At 46.4% G+C, this 15,546-nt stretch overlaps 1 protein-coding gene across 1 annotated transcript; it reads right to left on the minus strand.

Annotated features, from left to right (window-relative positions):
• Positions 1-6,253: 6,253 nt before the first annotated feature.
• Positions 6,254-10,207, minus strand: MIXL1 (Mix paired-like homeobox). Its single transcript, XM_067564846.1, has 3 exons — positions 9,925-10,207; positions 9,555-9,829; positions 6,254-9,187 (listed from the first exon to the last, which is right to left on the minus strand). Exons 1-3 carry the CDS (start codon positions 10,010-10,012, stop codon positions 8,597-8,599), a joined length of 954 nt encoding a protein of 317 aa, XP_067420947.1. The 5' UTR covers positions 10,013-10,207; the 3' UTR covers positions 6,254-8,596.
• Between the last annotated feature and the right edge of the window lie 5,339 nt (positions 10,208-15,546).

Consider the following 15,546-nt stretch of genomic DNA (forward strand, 5'->3'; position numbering starts at 1 on the left):
ACGAAGTTGGAGGCGCGTGATCATACCATGTGCATTCCATCGGGGGTTTGCATCCCCACCAGCCACACTTGCATCGATAATCAAAGCAGTGCACCGTGAGTAGCTATCCCACAGTGCAACTAGCCGCAGTGCCTTTTGGGAAGGTTGCCATCTTCCCATGGTGCAATATGCTTCTTCCCCTCCGTCCAAAATAAACAGATGAACGTATTTTCGTACCATTTTTCCAATCCTGTCTCTGCTATGCGCACGCCATTGCCAGAGAGGCATGGAGCCTCCTCAGCTCTGCACAATCATTGTGAGCATCACAAACATCTCACAACTTATCCTGCAGTATTTTCAAGGCCGAGACAGGAGCCGCAGCGCAGAAAATTGCAATGTTACTCAAGACACCCTGTTACAAGCCATAGAACAAAACAATTCCCATTTGCTGCTGGCTGTCACACACCATCTTCAGTCAGTGGAGCGCCACTTCTGGTCCCAGGAAACAAGCACTGAGTGGTGGGATTGCGTTGTTATGAAGGTGTGGGATGATGAACAGTGGCTGCAGAACTTTTCTATGCAAAAGGCCATTTTCCTTGAACTTTGTGCAGAGCTGTCCCCAGCCCTGAAACATGACTACTCACTTGAGACCTGCTGTGACAGTGGAGAAGCAAGTGGCCATCACTCTGTGGAAGCTGGCAACCCCAGACTGCTACCAGTCAGTTTGGAATCAATTCGGAGTCAGTAAATCCACTATGGGAGCTGCTGTGATGCAAGTATGCCGAGCCATGAATAGACTTCTGCTAAGAAGGGTAGTGACTTTGGGAAACGTGCAGGACATAGTGGACGGCTTTGCCACAATTGGGTTCCCAAACTGTGGGGGGAGGGGCAATAGATGGCACGTATATCCCTATCCAGACCACCTTCCCACAGAGTACATAAACTGAAAGAGATACTTCTTAATGGTGTTGCAGGCCCTTGTGGATCACAGGGGATGCTTCACCAACATCAATGTGGGATGGTCTGGAAAAGTGCATGACACACGCATCTTCAGGAACTCAGGTCTGTTAAAAAAGATGAAGGCGGGCACTTTCTTTCCTGACCAAAAATAAATATTGGCAATGTTGAAATGCCAATAGTGATCCTGGGGAATCCTGCTTACCCTTGGCTCCCCTGGCTAATGAAGCCCTACACTGGACACTTAAACAGCAAGAAGGAGCGCTTCAGTAATAGCAACTGCAGAATGGTGGTGGAATGTGTATTTTGCTGCTTAAAGGCCCAATGGTGCAGTTTGCTCACTAGCTTAGACCTCAGTGAACGCAACCCAACTGTTATCTCTGCCTGCTGTGTGCTCCATAATGTGTGTGAAACAAAGTGGGAAAAGTTTCCACTAGGTTGGGTCGTGGAGGCTAATAGGCTGGCCACAAATTTTGAGCAGCCAGACACCAGTGCAACGCTGAGAGCCAACTGTGGAGCACTGCACCCCAGGGAAGCATTGAAAACCCATTTTTGCAATGAGCTGCAGTAATGTCCATCTCTGTAACTGCTGTGCCTTCCCTTCCCATCCTCGCACCATTGTTCCCCTCCCCTTTTCCCCTGCCGACAATCCATGAGCTCTCAATGAATAAAGAGTAATGTTTTTTTAAAGCAGTAAAGTTTTATTGGTGATCTGTTAAAGTGGGGGGAAAGGAAGATAATTTAACATTCTCATAAGGCTGTTAGGGGATCCAGAGCAAAGTGTGACTGTGCAAACAGCAAAGCACGCACATTCCCAGTTCGTAAAGAGGCCGTCGCCTCTTTTTGCTCCCCTCCACTGGGCGTGAAGTGGAGCACATACTGCAGCCTGCTCAACCTCTTTCTAAAGCGCTTAGGTGTAGGGGCTGGGAAACAGTTTGTCAGCTGAGCGTTTTGGAGGGTCTGCAGAGGGAGTCTGTCCTGCCGCTGGTCTTCCTGGAGCTCTACCAGATGCCTCAGCTTGTCAGACTGATCCCTCATAATACACAACATCTCCTCTTGCGTTGCATGCTCCTGCTCTTGTGGTGATTTTCTGTTTTCAATGTTCATGTTCAGTTTTTCTGACAATGACTGAGCTCTGTGTCAGCAGCCACGGAGGCGTTCGTTAGTTCATTGAACATGTCATCCCGAGTTTGTTTGTTTTTTCATCTTCTAATCTGGGAAAGGTGCTCTGCAGGAGTACAAGCTGGGGTGAAGGCCGAGCTGTCCACTGTAAGGCAAGCAAAGCACAAAGTTTCCATTGTTAGCTGGTCCCATGGATGAAAAACCATGTTACAATGCAAAAAGAACTCCCCTTCATATTCACAAGGCACCACCAGATCAGCATACCAATCTGCACATACTGCATGAGCTGGAGTGGTGTTCCAGCCATGGTAAGTAAGGGGCCCTTACATCCATTATAGGGAAGTCTCTGTAGCACTAAATTCCCCAATCCACACTTAACCAAGGAGCAGGATCATTTGGCTCCCCTTTGCCATCCCAAAGACCAGAGGAGGAAGTAGTCCAAAGGGATTAGAGGAGTGTGCAGGTGATGTGTCACTGGAGAAAACATAGGGGCACCCGTTCCCAGACCCCTAACACCCAGGACAGCAATGTCATGATTAGGAATTGTCTGTATGGGGACCCAAGACACTGTCCATTGCAGGGGAATAACACGCAGTGACTATATTTGGTCGGGTATCGTAAACTTGCACCATCTTCCCTAGGTGACCCTGTGTGATGCGATAGTCTCCTGAGGGTAATACAGGCGGAAAGGGAAGATTTGCCTGGTACGTGCCTGGCCCTTATGCTGCTATGCTGTGTTCCACAATGATGCCTGTTCATTTAATAGCAAAGTGGCAGGGAAAAGTGTCCTACCGTGGCAGAAGAAATAAGGCTGCCCTCCCCAGAAACCTTCTGCAAAGGATTGCACAGTACCTACATGAAAGTTTCCTGGAGATAGCCACAGAGGATTCTCAGAGCATCCCTGTGCACATAAATAGTCTGTTCTGGGAGTAAGCCTCTGCTTAATGGACCAACATCCAGGAAGCCCATTCCCATGAACACAGACTCCTTTTTTCGCAGAAAATAAGAAGCTGGACTGGGGCTATAGCCACAGAAATACGATTTGCTATATACACTCACCAGTTGTGCCTTCCCTGGCATCTCAGTCAGTCACACTGTCCTGCATCTGGCTGGGCTGCTCTGGGGCAACAGACAGGTCCTGGCTCTCAGGAAGAATGGATACCTCGCTCGCCTACCCCCTGTTCTCCTCATCCACAGTCTTTCTCATTCATCCTGGACTGGGATTCTATGTAGGTATCCATGCTGCGTGGCAGTACAGTGGTGGGGTCACCGCCGAGAATCGCATGCAGTTTCTCGTAAAAGTGGCAGGTCTTTGGTGATGAACCAGAACAACTGTTCACTTCCCTAGTTTTCTGATATGCCTGCCTCAGCTCTTTGATTTTAACACAGCACTGATGTTGTGGCTGTTGTGGCTCTTCTCCACCATACCATGCGATATCTTCCTGTAGATATCCAAATTTCTTTTGTTGGCTCAGAGCTGAGCCAGAACAGACTCTTCGCCCCATAGGCTGATGAGATCCAAGACCTCAGATCAACTGCATGCTGGAGCGTGTTTGGGGCTGCAGTCACCATGAGCGGTTCAGCTACAAAGTTCTCCCCACGCTGACCAAACAGGAAATGGGAATTCAAAATTTCCTGGGGTTTGAGGGGAGAGGCTGTTCCCTGTGCACAGCCAGAGCGGTCACAACAGAGCATTATGGGATACCTCCCAGAGGCCAATGATGTTAATTTACGTTGCGCTCTGCCTACACTGCCGCTCATTTGACCCATACAATTCGACTTCAGCGCTATGCCACTTGTGGAGGTGGTTTTATTAAGTCAAATTTTACTGCGATTTAGGTCGGTGGAACTGACATGCCAGTGGAGATGCATACTTTATGTGGTCGACAGAAGCTGCATTCCATCGACCTACAGTGTCAGTGTAGACTAAGATATATTTACTGAATTCTCCAAAGAAGGTTTCTCTTCTGCAGAGGCATCCACTGATAAAAAAGGTGCTGCATCTGGTGGTTACCAAATAATGGCTTAATTTTAAAAAGTGTTTGTCGTATGAAGAAATGTATATCTTATATTCTACCTTAATGTAAACAAACTTCATAATTCTACTTTACCCTTTCCCTCCTTACTTATGGGATACGCTGGTTGTTACATTCCATTTGCTATGGACAATGCTATATAGTAGAATGGGAAATTTCTTGCCCAGCAATTTCCTTTCTAATAATTCCATCTCTTTCAATCTGATCTACCCTAGTAGTTGCCTTGATTGCCAGAATGTGTTTTAGGTTTCCAGGCTGTGATTAAATGATGTAAAGGTAAGTTCATTAGTGATGAAGTTGTTCAGATTATGTTTGACTAACTGCATATGAGCATCTCTGCAGCTTTGGAAGAACGTTCCTGATGGCAGGAAGTGAGGCCACAGATTTTATTCCAGGAGCCTCTGACAACAAAACCTCAGAATTCTGCAGGAAAAAGGCATAGTCCATTCGTTATGGATTCTGGGGGATACTAGAAAGGAAATGTTTGGGTAAGAAATCTTCCATTTCTCTATACTTAATAAAACAAACAGTCTTATCATGTGAGCAGTATACGGTTAATGATGTCCTTACCTATTCATGTCATTATTTTTAAGTGCCTGGGCTTTCTAAATGATGTGATAGGTTATTATAGTATTGTCACTTAGCAATTGTTACTGGTATTTTAAACAAAGTTTATTGATTTTGGAATTTCCCACAGCAGGTTGTTGTGGTTTTTTTGACATCCTTCATTTCTCCTGCTACGTAAGTAAATGAAGACCATTTAAAATAGCTGGAATGCCTATGTTATAAAATTACTAAATTAAATTTGTTCTGTTGCCCAAACTAATAATGGCTCCAATAGAGCTCTGCCTCGTTCAGTGCACACTGGATAAAGCATGGAACTCGGGCCTTGTCCATGCTGGTTTCCAGCCATGAACAACCAGCAAAAACCTCTATTAGTTAGATCCTATAAGCCCCAATTTTTACCCATGCAGATTACCCCTGCTTGAAACTGGGATAAACTGTACCAATATAAATTGCTGCTTATAGTAGCTTTGCCTTTGTAGCCTAAACTGGTGAATTTTAAATCAAGATTGAATGTTTTCTTAAACAATATACTCTAGTTCAAACAGGAATTATTCCAGGGAAGTTCTATGGGTTATTATACAGAAAGCCAGAGCAGATGATCACAGATGTCCCTTTTGGCCTTGGAATCTGTAATCATTTACATAGCACAGCTACACTGGTGGCTCCCATCATTGGTTGCCACCAAGCAAATTACCTATGTAAAAAGTCCTTAGTTACCCCTCAGAATATGTCTAATAATGCTCTGCATTTACATACGTTTTTTCCATCTGTAGATTTCAAAGCACATTAGAAAGGTAGGCATTATTATTTTAATTTGGCCTAATTAGGTACAGAGATTTGAAATAGTTGTACAAGTGGCACCATGATCTAGACTAGTGGATAGTTATGGGTTTTACCTCCTGAGAAATTAGTTCTCTTACCAGCTCTGCCACCAACTGCATGTGTAGCCTTTGGCAAGTCACTTAATAATGTAGGCCACGTTCTCTGGTCAGCAGGACTTCCACATGTCACAGCAGAGAAGGGAGTCATCAGAGAGACCGTTATGACTCCCTCATTCCCTGTCTGGTTCTATGCTGGTCCTGACCTCAGTGTAGTTTAGAGCAACATGGGCCTCTAAACTATGCCATCTAGCAGTGTTCTCCCAGGGGTCATCAGCCCTCCAGGTTTTTATTGAGTATATCATGCTACAGAAATGCTGCCTCCCCTTGATCCAGAAATAGGGTTGCCATAGGAACTATCTACATGGGAATCACAGCCATTAGAAGTTCCCCCACAAGCGGGGCATCAAGGTCCCTTTGTGCCAAAAGAGCAGTGGCAGAACAAAGGGGACGAAGTGCAGGTGAGAATCTGGCCCCTTTATTTCTCACTCCAGCTGGAAAACGAACCTTGTGCACAGTCACCCTAGGACAAGGCATGATTTGGATGGGGAACGTAGCTGGAGAAGTAATATTATGTGATCCTGGAGTTTTCTTTCACTTTCACTCCAGTCAGTTTGGAGTAAGACAGGTGACAAAATTTCCAGTCACCGCATCTGAGGTAACAGGAATAATTGGCTGACCTGACTATCCATATTACATGTCTGTTGTAGTAAATCTTCATTAATTATTGAAGACATTCTAAGGTTTAACATTTTAAACTCAGAATTAGCTTTAAGTATAGGTCCAGTTTACACTAGCTTTTCACCTGTGCGAATTTTCCCCATATTAGTTGAACCCCAGCCTAGGTTCCTAGACCCTAAGTCTGAAAACGTTTAGTCACATGTAAGCATGTAAATAGCACTATTGGAGTAAATGGGACTATTCAGATGCTTAAAGCTAATTACATGTTTAAGTGTTTGCAGGAGGTTGCAACTTGTGACCTTCTGAAAAGGAATTTTCTAGGGTCTTACAAAAAAAGGTTAATATGCAGCCCTGTTCAGAAGATTCTGATGTATTTTGTATGGTTCTGGTTAACATCTAACCTAATTCATGAGGTGATAGGGTACTTTAGATTTACATAGTCTATTGGCTCAATCAAAGTTTTGAAACTTTTTTTTTTCTGCCTTGCTAGAGGAGCAGTTAGGAATCGGATTTACAATCTCCCTCCCCCAGTGAGCAACACTTTTATGCAAATCAAATTATGACTCAGAGGTAAATTAACACATTTTGTTCACTCTTGTTTAAACCTGCTCGCTATCTAATTCAATCTTGACCTGCACCCTATGGAAACAGAGGTTTCTTGACCTGATTTAGCAACAGAAGCTGCAGATTACTTCAGCACCTCTCCCCTCTGCTCAGGTCTAAACTATAAATACAACATAGTGGATGAGTGAATTCAGCTGATCCCTGCTGCCCTCAGGAATTTACAAAATGACACATTAAGGAAAAGCAAGACAGTATAACAAGTGATTGTTTTATTTTTCTTCCCAAAAAGAGATGTCACAGTTTTTCCAAAACATAAAACCAGGCGTTTCCTAATCCTTCTGACTACAGAAGGTTAAATAAAAATTCAAAAATAAATAAATAGTGGAATTAAAAAATAAACTAACCAGCTAGCCCCATTTTCCTTACCAAGTTAACTGAGTATCATAGTCTATTCTTAAATTTTAAAAGTTGAATTATGTTTTCATCTGATAGCAATTTTACAAGACCCACACACCTTACTTAAAATAAATAAATAGGTAAAATTGAAGTTTTACTATTGCACTTAATTTCATCCTCAAAAGAACCATTTTGTATCCATCATTGTCATTTCTGTTCCACACATTCAGTGTTCAAATGACACTTCGATGGGTCTTGGGGGGGATGAAGGTGAAGGGGGAGGAAGAGGATGGAACACCCTGGAATGTTGGATCTTCTCTACCCTTCTAAATTTGTCCATATTGGGTGTAATCTTAACTATGAAATAATCGTACTCTTACACATTTAAGGAGACTAAGCTTCATGTAATTACAAATAAGAGAGAACATTGCACTTGGTACTTTCTCTTGCTCCAACACTGTTTATACCTTTATTAACCCTACCCCACACACAGAGCTCTAGCTACAATTATTTACACAAAACTAGGCAGTCATTCTTATATGGCTCTTCTAGGTTAATAGTGCAATTCTAAACCCGTGTGATTAAATTAAGAGTGCAAGATCGACCAAGACGCTTTATTCTAGCTTTCAATGGCTCAGTACATCCATGTATCTAGTAAACACACCGGTGCTCCTCGGCCTGGGACTCCCTTCCTCCCCTCAGGAAGCAAGGACTAGGAGCTTTAGGAACCTCGTGGGTTCAGTGAAAGACAGGCAGAGGCGTTCTACAACACATTATTCCACAGCTGCTAGGAAACCCTGAGGAAGAGAGTTGAGAGGATGCTGGGTTTTATGCGTGTTTTCTTATGAAATTAAAATGGTTTTAAGGATTCTACCATGCTAGGATTAGGGTAGCCTCCAGCATTCCCGCTTGCCTCTGGCGCTCAGTGGCGTTATGTAAACAAGATAAGGAGCTGGGAGAGAGTCACTCCTCTTTGTCTGTTAGGCTGCAGTCAAGAACCAAGCCGGCTTATTTATTTGTGTGTTCACTTTTCATTTTTAAATTAAACGATTTAAAAATAAGGAAAGGAAGAAATGACTTTATGCTTGTTTCACAATCAACAGCAGGGCCCTAATTCTTGCCTGTCTCCCTGCCATAGACCGGTAAAAGAGTTTGGGGGAGGTTGTCTGGCCGAGGAATGACAGCGGCTCGTTGGCTGGGTAGCAGTTGAGTTTGCCAGACACCCGAGCTCTCAGATAAGGGCGCCGTGACTTCCAAGACTTCTTTCTGTCACTCTGAAAGATCCACCCGAAATTCGCCCTTCTGAAAAACTCCCCTCATTTAAAAAGTAGCTCGAGTCTGGTCACAAATGAACTTTCTACGCGGATTTCCTCGTGCCTTCCCCCAGCCCTCCGCGGTTCTGGGATGCTTTCTCGGTCAGAGTCCTGGGAAGGCCCTCAAGCCGGTCTCGTCCCACTCCGAGCCCGACTCCGAATAGCCGCTGGTGTCTTCTGCATCGGAGACGGGCGAATAGCGTCCACACATGGGCTGGGGGGCTTGGGAGGGCGGGCCGCCCAGCTTCCCCAAAGCCCCAGGTCTACTCGCCCCCGCGGCCAGGGGCAGAGCGGGCGCTCGGAAATTCATTTCGGGGCCGACGGTCTTGTTCGGGGGGAAGCTGTCGAAATCCACCCCGAGGCCGGGCTGCAAGGGCCACTTGTACGGACCGGAGTGTTCCTCTTTGATTTGGATGATCTGGGCGACTCCCGAGAGCGTGAAATGTGGGGGGCGATCCTCCGGAGTCGATCCGCTGCTGCTGGGAAAAGGAAGCTGTGCCGCGTAGCCGGCCCCCAGGGGGGCCTGGCGGTAGCTGTGCTGCTCGCTGTTGGCTGGTGGGTGCGGACCGCCCGCCGCTGGCTGGGCATTCCTGGCAGGAGCCTTGGGGCCGGCGAAAGGCTCCGCAGCCCATGGACCGCGGCCCGGCTTCCCTCGCTGCCGGCGGGACTTGGCGCGTCTGTTCTGGAACCAGACCTGGGGAGCGGAGGAGGAGAGAGGGGCGGGTTATTGGCCGCGGCTCCCCGTGCCGTGTTTGCTGTGCGGACGCGCGCTTCTCCCCTCCCTGCTCAGCCGCAGCCCGGCTAGGATGGCGAGCCGGCAGCGCACGCAAAGCCCGGCTGAGGGGAGCGGGGCGTTCAGCCCTGAAAGCGGCGCCACGCGGTCGCAGCACGGCCAGGGGCGGAGCGATTGTGTGGCTCTGCGCGGGGAGCAGCACCGCGGCAAACCCAGCCAGTCACGCCAGGGCGAGCCACTGAAACGCCCCCGCGAAGGGGCCGGGGAGGTTGGAGGCAGCCCGAGCCCTCCTGGGCAGTTCTGGCCTTGGCCCGTGCGCCCTGCTCACCTGGATCCTGGCCTCCGGGATCTGGGTCACATCGGCCAACTTCTCCCGCAGGTAGATGTCGGGGTACATGGTGTCCTTGAAGACCAGCTCCAGCGTCTCCAGCTGAGCCGTGGTGAAGTTGGTCCTTTTCCTGCGCTGGGAGATGGAGGGCAGCAGCTCCGCCGGGTCCGGGGGGAAGGGGGAAGGCAAGGCCGCGGCCCCGGTAGCGGAGGCGGGAGGGCTGAGCTCCTGGGACAGGGAAGGGCAGCCGCCACCTGCGGCCACTTCACTCCTGTCTGCAAAGAGAGCGCGCAAGTCAGGCCCACGTGTCCGTGCCGAGCCGGGGCGGGGGGCGCGGCGGGGATCGGCTGCACAGGGCGCGGGCACCTACCTGTAGAGAAGGCGCTGGGGAAGGGGCTCTGCGGGGGATAGAGATCCACAGGGGGCTCCCCAAAGGGCAGGTTGCGCAGGGCTGCCATGGCTGAGGGCGATGCTAGTGCTGGAGAGACACCACCACCACCCAGGGGGCTGGAGTAGGGACGGGTAAGTTCCTAGGGGCCGCCCCTAGCCACGCTCCTCTTTATACTGGAAGCGCGGAGGCAGACGCCCGGGGGGGTGGATGGAGGTTGGTCTCCGGTGATCAAAGGCTGCCCGAGCCAGCCGGTCTCTTTAGGATGCACGCGGGGGCCGGGCGGGGAGAGAGACAGACGATAGGAGGAGCCGGAGACTGAGCGAGGAGAAAAGTGTGAAGCCGTGTGTGCCCGTCCCGATCCCCTGCCAGCTTTGTTCCGTGCGGTCTTCTCCGCAGTCCAGGCGGCTAACAACTGTGCTGGCTTGCGGGAAGGAGGAGGGGGCGCCCGGGCATAGACAAGTCCAGAGAAATAAGTTGCTCCAGGCAGGGTGGGTAACCAGGCTGCCCCCTTTGCCCTGCACGCCCGAAAACCAGACACTCGAGAACAGCTTTAGAACAAAACGTTTCAATGGGTGCAAGACAAAACCGGCTTTTGGGGGGGAAACAAAACCCTTCAGCTGGTGACTGAACAGCCCCAACCTTAACAGGGTCCGAAACCAGATTCACTAGCACTAAAAGAAGCTATTTGAAGCCAAGCTATCTGGTTCGGAAATGAAGAGGGAAACTCCCGGTATGGAACTGGACACCTGCCTAACAGTATCCGCAGAGGGGTCCTCACAAAACGTCAGAAACCTGGCCCGTTTCCTTGGGGGGGAGATGCAGAGCGTTATTTTATGGAGTCCCTCCCTTTTATCATGACTCGCCTTTGTAAGAAGCTGGCTTTACTCCATCTTCTATAAAAACGATGACCCAAAAGTGTAGTCACCTGATGGTTGTTTGGGGGGGTGCGGGGAGTCGTCACAAAACCCACCAGAACACGTGGCTTTTTTTTTTTTTTTTTAATTAACAATATTTCTTAGCCCATTTGGTTCACAAGCCAGGACATGCCTTTGCCTTCCTTCCTTAAATAAAGTAGTTCTCAGACACTGGAGGCTTTGGAAGTGGATTGTCACTGCACTGTTACTGAGCAATGTACTTTACCCATTAAAGTGCACGGTGACCCTTCTTGATTGTGAAGCTGGTGGGTCGCTCTGGATATGCATTCCTGAATCTAGCACAGTTTTGGCCAAATCCATACTGAGCTTTTAACTAACCCACAGCTCCAGCTAAATGGGCTTCAATAACTAGTTCTAACATTGTTTGTCTCTGTGTTCATTTACCAGCAAAACTGTGTGCCCTGTTTCAAATGAGTAAACACTATTCCCTAACAGGGGTGGGATGTTTATTCTGCGTTCTTTGGATTAGATTTCCCTTCCTTGTTTATTATGTACAGGTATTTCTTTGCAATCAATCTATTCAATTATTTGATTTAATGCACAGCTGTCCCCAACTCCAAGGTCCTCATTGATAAATTGCCAAAGAGGCACACATAATTGTATAATCATTTACCTCAGGAATAAATCACAATGCAGCTAGTGTATTTGTGTCCTTCATTGAGAAAGGAGTGTTTGTGTTCTCCAGCAGTGAAACTGCAGTTGCTCAGCTCTGTCGTTGTTTTGCAGTTACAGAGAAGAGGATAGGAGATTCATCTGAAAGCATCCTAGACCACAGTATGGGGATGTGGCTTTTGTTTTCTTGTCAGTACATACACTGTGAAGGTATATCGCATTTTCGTGGTGTGGAAGGACCTTACATACTTTGCTGCCAGAGAAATGGTAAATAAAGTTATCTCCTATTGATCTTGTCTACCAGTTTGTTTAGGGAGTATCTCAGAGTAAGTTGTGCTTGTGGGTTTATATCTGGAAATTCCTATAGGTTAATATTAAGCAGAGGCCAGTGAGTGTCACAAGTATTAGTCATGTCCTCTCCCCACCCACTCACAGCCAATGGGTGTAATTCCTTACAGTTAAATAGAACAGGGGGAGAGGGGCACTTCTGTAATAAATGCTTCCCAGATGGTGGGATCTATGTAGATTTAATGCCAAAAAATACTGAAAGTTACTTCAGGTATACACTGCTTACACTGTTGACTGAGAACAAAGAATGTCAGCCATATTTACAGGATAAGGGACTCTATCCTGGGAAGCTGTGACTCTGAAAAAGATTCAGGGGCTGTGGTGGATAATCACTTGAAGGTGAGCTCCCACTGAGATGTTATGGCCAGAAGAATTAATGCACCACTGTAATGCATAAATAGGGGAGTCTCAGATAGGAATAAAGAGGTTATTTCACCTCACTATTTGACACTAGTACAAACACTGCTGGAATACTGTGGCCAGTTCTGGTGCCCACAGTTCAAGAAAGATGCTGCTACAGTGAAGAGGGTTCAGAAAAGAGCCACAAGAATGATTAAAGGATTAGAACACTTGCCTTAGGGTGATAGACTCAAGCTCCATCTATTTAGCTTAACAAAGAGAAGATTAAGGGGTGACTTGATTACAGTCTGTAAGTACCTACATGGGGAACAAATATTTAATCATAGTCTCTTTAGTCCAGCAGAGAAAGATCTATTGCAATGCAATGGCTGGAAGACGAAGCTAGACAAAGTCAGATTGAAGATAGGGCACAAATATTTTATTGTGAAGGGAATTAACCATTGGAACAATTTACCAAGGGTTGTGGTAGATTCTCATGGACTCATAGACTTTAAGGCCAGAAAATACCATCATGATCATTTAGTCTGACTACACATCATAGGCCAAAGAATCTCACTCACCCACTCCTGTAGTAAGCCCATAACCTCTGGCTGAGTTACTGAAGTCCTCAAATATTCATTTAAGGATTTAAAATGATGGAGAAGCCACCATTTACTCTAGTTCAAAACTGCAAGTGACATCTGACCCGTTGTGTAGAAGAGGACAACACCCTCCACCCCCAAAGTTTCTGCTAATTGGTTCTGGGGGAAAATTCCTTCCTGATTATAAATATGGTGATCAATTAAACCCCCAAACATATGGGCAAGACCCACCGGCCAGACACCTGGGAAAGAATCATCTGTAGTAACTCAAAGCTTTCCCCAGTTAGTACCCCATCACTGACCATTAGGGATATTTCCTACTAGCAGTCATGAGTGGGCCATATGCAACTGTAGGCAATCTCATCATATCATCCCCTCTATAAATTCAGCAAGCAGAGTCCTGAAACAAGTTAGGTTTTCTCCCCCACTGCTCCCCTTGGAAGGCTGTTCCAGCACTTTGCTCCTCTGATGGTTAGAAACCTTTCTCTAATTTCAAGCCTAAACTTATGATGGCCGGTTTATATCCATTTGTTCTTGTGCCAGCATCGGCCCTTTAACTTAAATAACTCCTCTCCCTGCTATTTTTCCCATTGATGTTTTTATAGAAACCAATCATATCTCCCCTCAGCCTTTCTTTTGTTGCTCCTTAAGTCTCCTCTTGTAAGGTAGGATTTTTAATTTCTCTGATCATCTTATTATCCCTTCTCTGCGCCTGTTCCAGTTTGAATTCTCCATCACTGACAATGTTTAAATCAAGATTTTTCTAAAAGATGTGCTCTAGGAATTATTTTGGAGATGCTCTATGGCTGTGCTACATAAGAGGCCAGACTAGATCATCACAAGGGTCCCTTTTGATCTTAGCATCTCTGAATCTACAATGACACCAAGACATAATTTAAAAGCAGTGTTTCAGTTTCCTCAGTGCAGTTACAGATCTCCTGTTGCCAATGATACCCAATAAAGGAGGGACTAAATTTTGTTTACTTCTTTAATAAACAAATGCTGCCTCCCCCAATCCCCACCCTGTTACACTCATGCAGGCTGATTCCAGAATAAGAGAGTCCACACAAAGTGTTATTCTGGAATAACTAACTATAGCACTTTAAATTCATGACCTACCTTATTTTGGAATTATTTCCCTATTTAGCCAGACCCTAACTGATTAAAAGACAATCTACCTCAACCTGCAAAGATCAAGGAACAATAGTTCAGCAAGGTGCTAACGGCCCTATTCATCTAAATGGGTTGTTAACTTGGAACCCTGCTACTCAAAGGGTAGGGGCACTGACACCAGCCTACCAATTAGTGGGAGAAATGGAAGGAGTCTCTTGCTGCCACCATTTCATCATGCTCTTGTCAGAAGGTGGAGCTGAGTCTTCCTCTGGGATGGACACTAACTTTCCTGGTAACTGGGAGTGATGGTCTCGGGATGGGGGAGGCCCAACTTCTCCACCAGCCCAACGGATGTATGGGGGTTACCCTTGTCACTGTTAGGATGCCATTGTTCAAGCAAGAGCAGGGCCACAAGGATGTGGGGGAGAGAACCACTGGGGACCCACAAAGGGGTGTGCCTAAGGCCCCCGTTGCCTTAATCCAGTCCTGCTGTAACTGAAGGTAGAATTTGGACCTACATGCTTCTTTTTCCAGGTCAGACTTCCCATGAAGACAGACATTATTTCAATGTATATTGAAAACAAACTCAGGAAAGAGCTAGTGTTGGGAGATAATAGACCTATTCCCAACCTGTAGAGTTGGAAATGGGCTCAGTTCTTTGATCTTTCAGCACTTCTGCTGTAAATTGACACTTCTGTGACATCCTTAGAGCAACAAAGACTCTCTGGGTTCACTTGCACTTTACTGTAGCTTGATATTCACAGGGGGAGGCAGGAGCTCCAATAACTATTTTATACTGATTAATATACTTTTCCTGAAAAAATACCACGACTAGAGACCCTTCACAGATGGCCTTTAATTAGGCGACCTTGTTATATGATATTTATATGGATATACAAAAAGAGGGGAAGAAAGATGGAACTGAATACACTATATTCTAGGTATGGCATGTTTTGTAGTCTGAATGCTTCTTGGCTGCTATCTCTGCTGTAGTTAAGATTATCTCAGCATTTCCTTTATAAAGTATTATTTTCACATCCTAACATAACATGTCCTATAACATACAACTCAGTAACCTGGGCCCTGATTCTGTAATGAGCCAAAGCCCCCATTACTTCAGTGGGGGTCTATGACGAGCAGAGGAGTCTATGGAGCTCATTGCAGGGCTTGGGCTCTGGTGGACATGCTATGACTAGAAGCAAACTGTAAAGACAACTTTTAAAAAGCCAAGCATGTAACTTTAAGCTTTTGCAGGTCTCGTGATAGATGTAATAAGGGAGGAGTCTTTAAAACTCATCTCTCCTGCCGCCCAACACTGCTCATCTTTCATCATTTAAAACCCTGCTCCCACCAGAGACACCTCTTTGCTGTGGTCCATGTGATTGGTTGAGTTGGAAAGAGAGAAGGGGACATATAAATCTGGTTCCTGATGCTTCCCTCCAGAGCTGTCTAATTACTGGATCCCTGTGTCCAATACAGCAACTCTAGCTCCCCCTCCTCCAGCCATTGCTGCTTTCCATTAAAATCATTCTTCACTGTGGCCTTACTGCCAGAAGCTGTTGCTAGTGAGAGAACAACTGGACTATTGAAGGGTAGGGAAATGCTAGAGGGTTTAGCTTTTATGGTAAAATTATTGCACTGAAAGAGTGTAA

This window comes from Emydura macquarii, unplaced genomic scaffold (assembly GCF_026122565.2).
Source record: "Emydura macquarii macquarii isolate MOO-44397 ecotype Brisbane River unplaced genomic scaffold, CSIRO-AGI_Emac_v2 contig_2676, whole genome shotgun sequence".
NCBI classification, from domain to species: domain Eukaryota; kingdom Metazoa; phylum Chordata; order Testudines; family Chelidae; genus Emydura; species Emydura macquarii.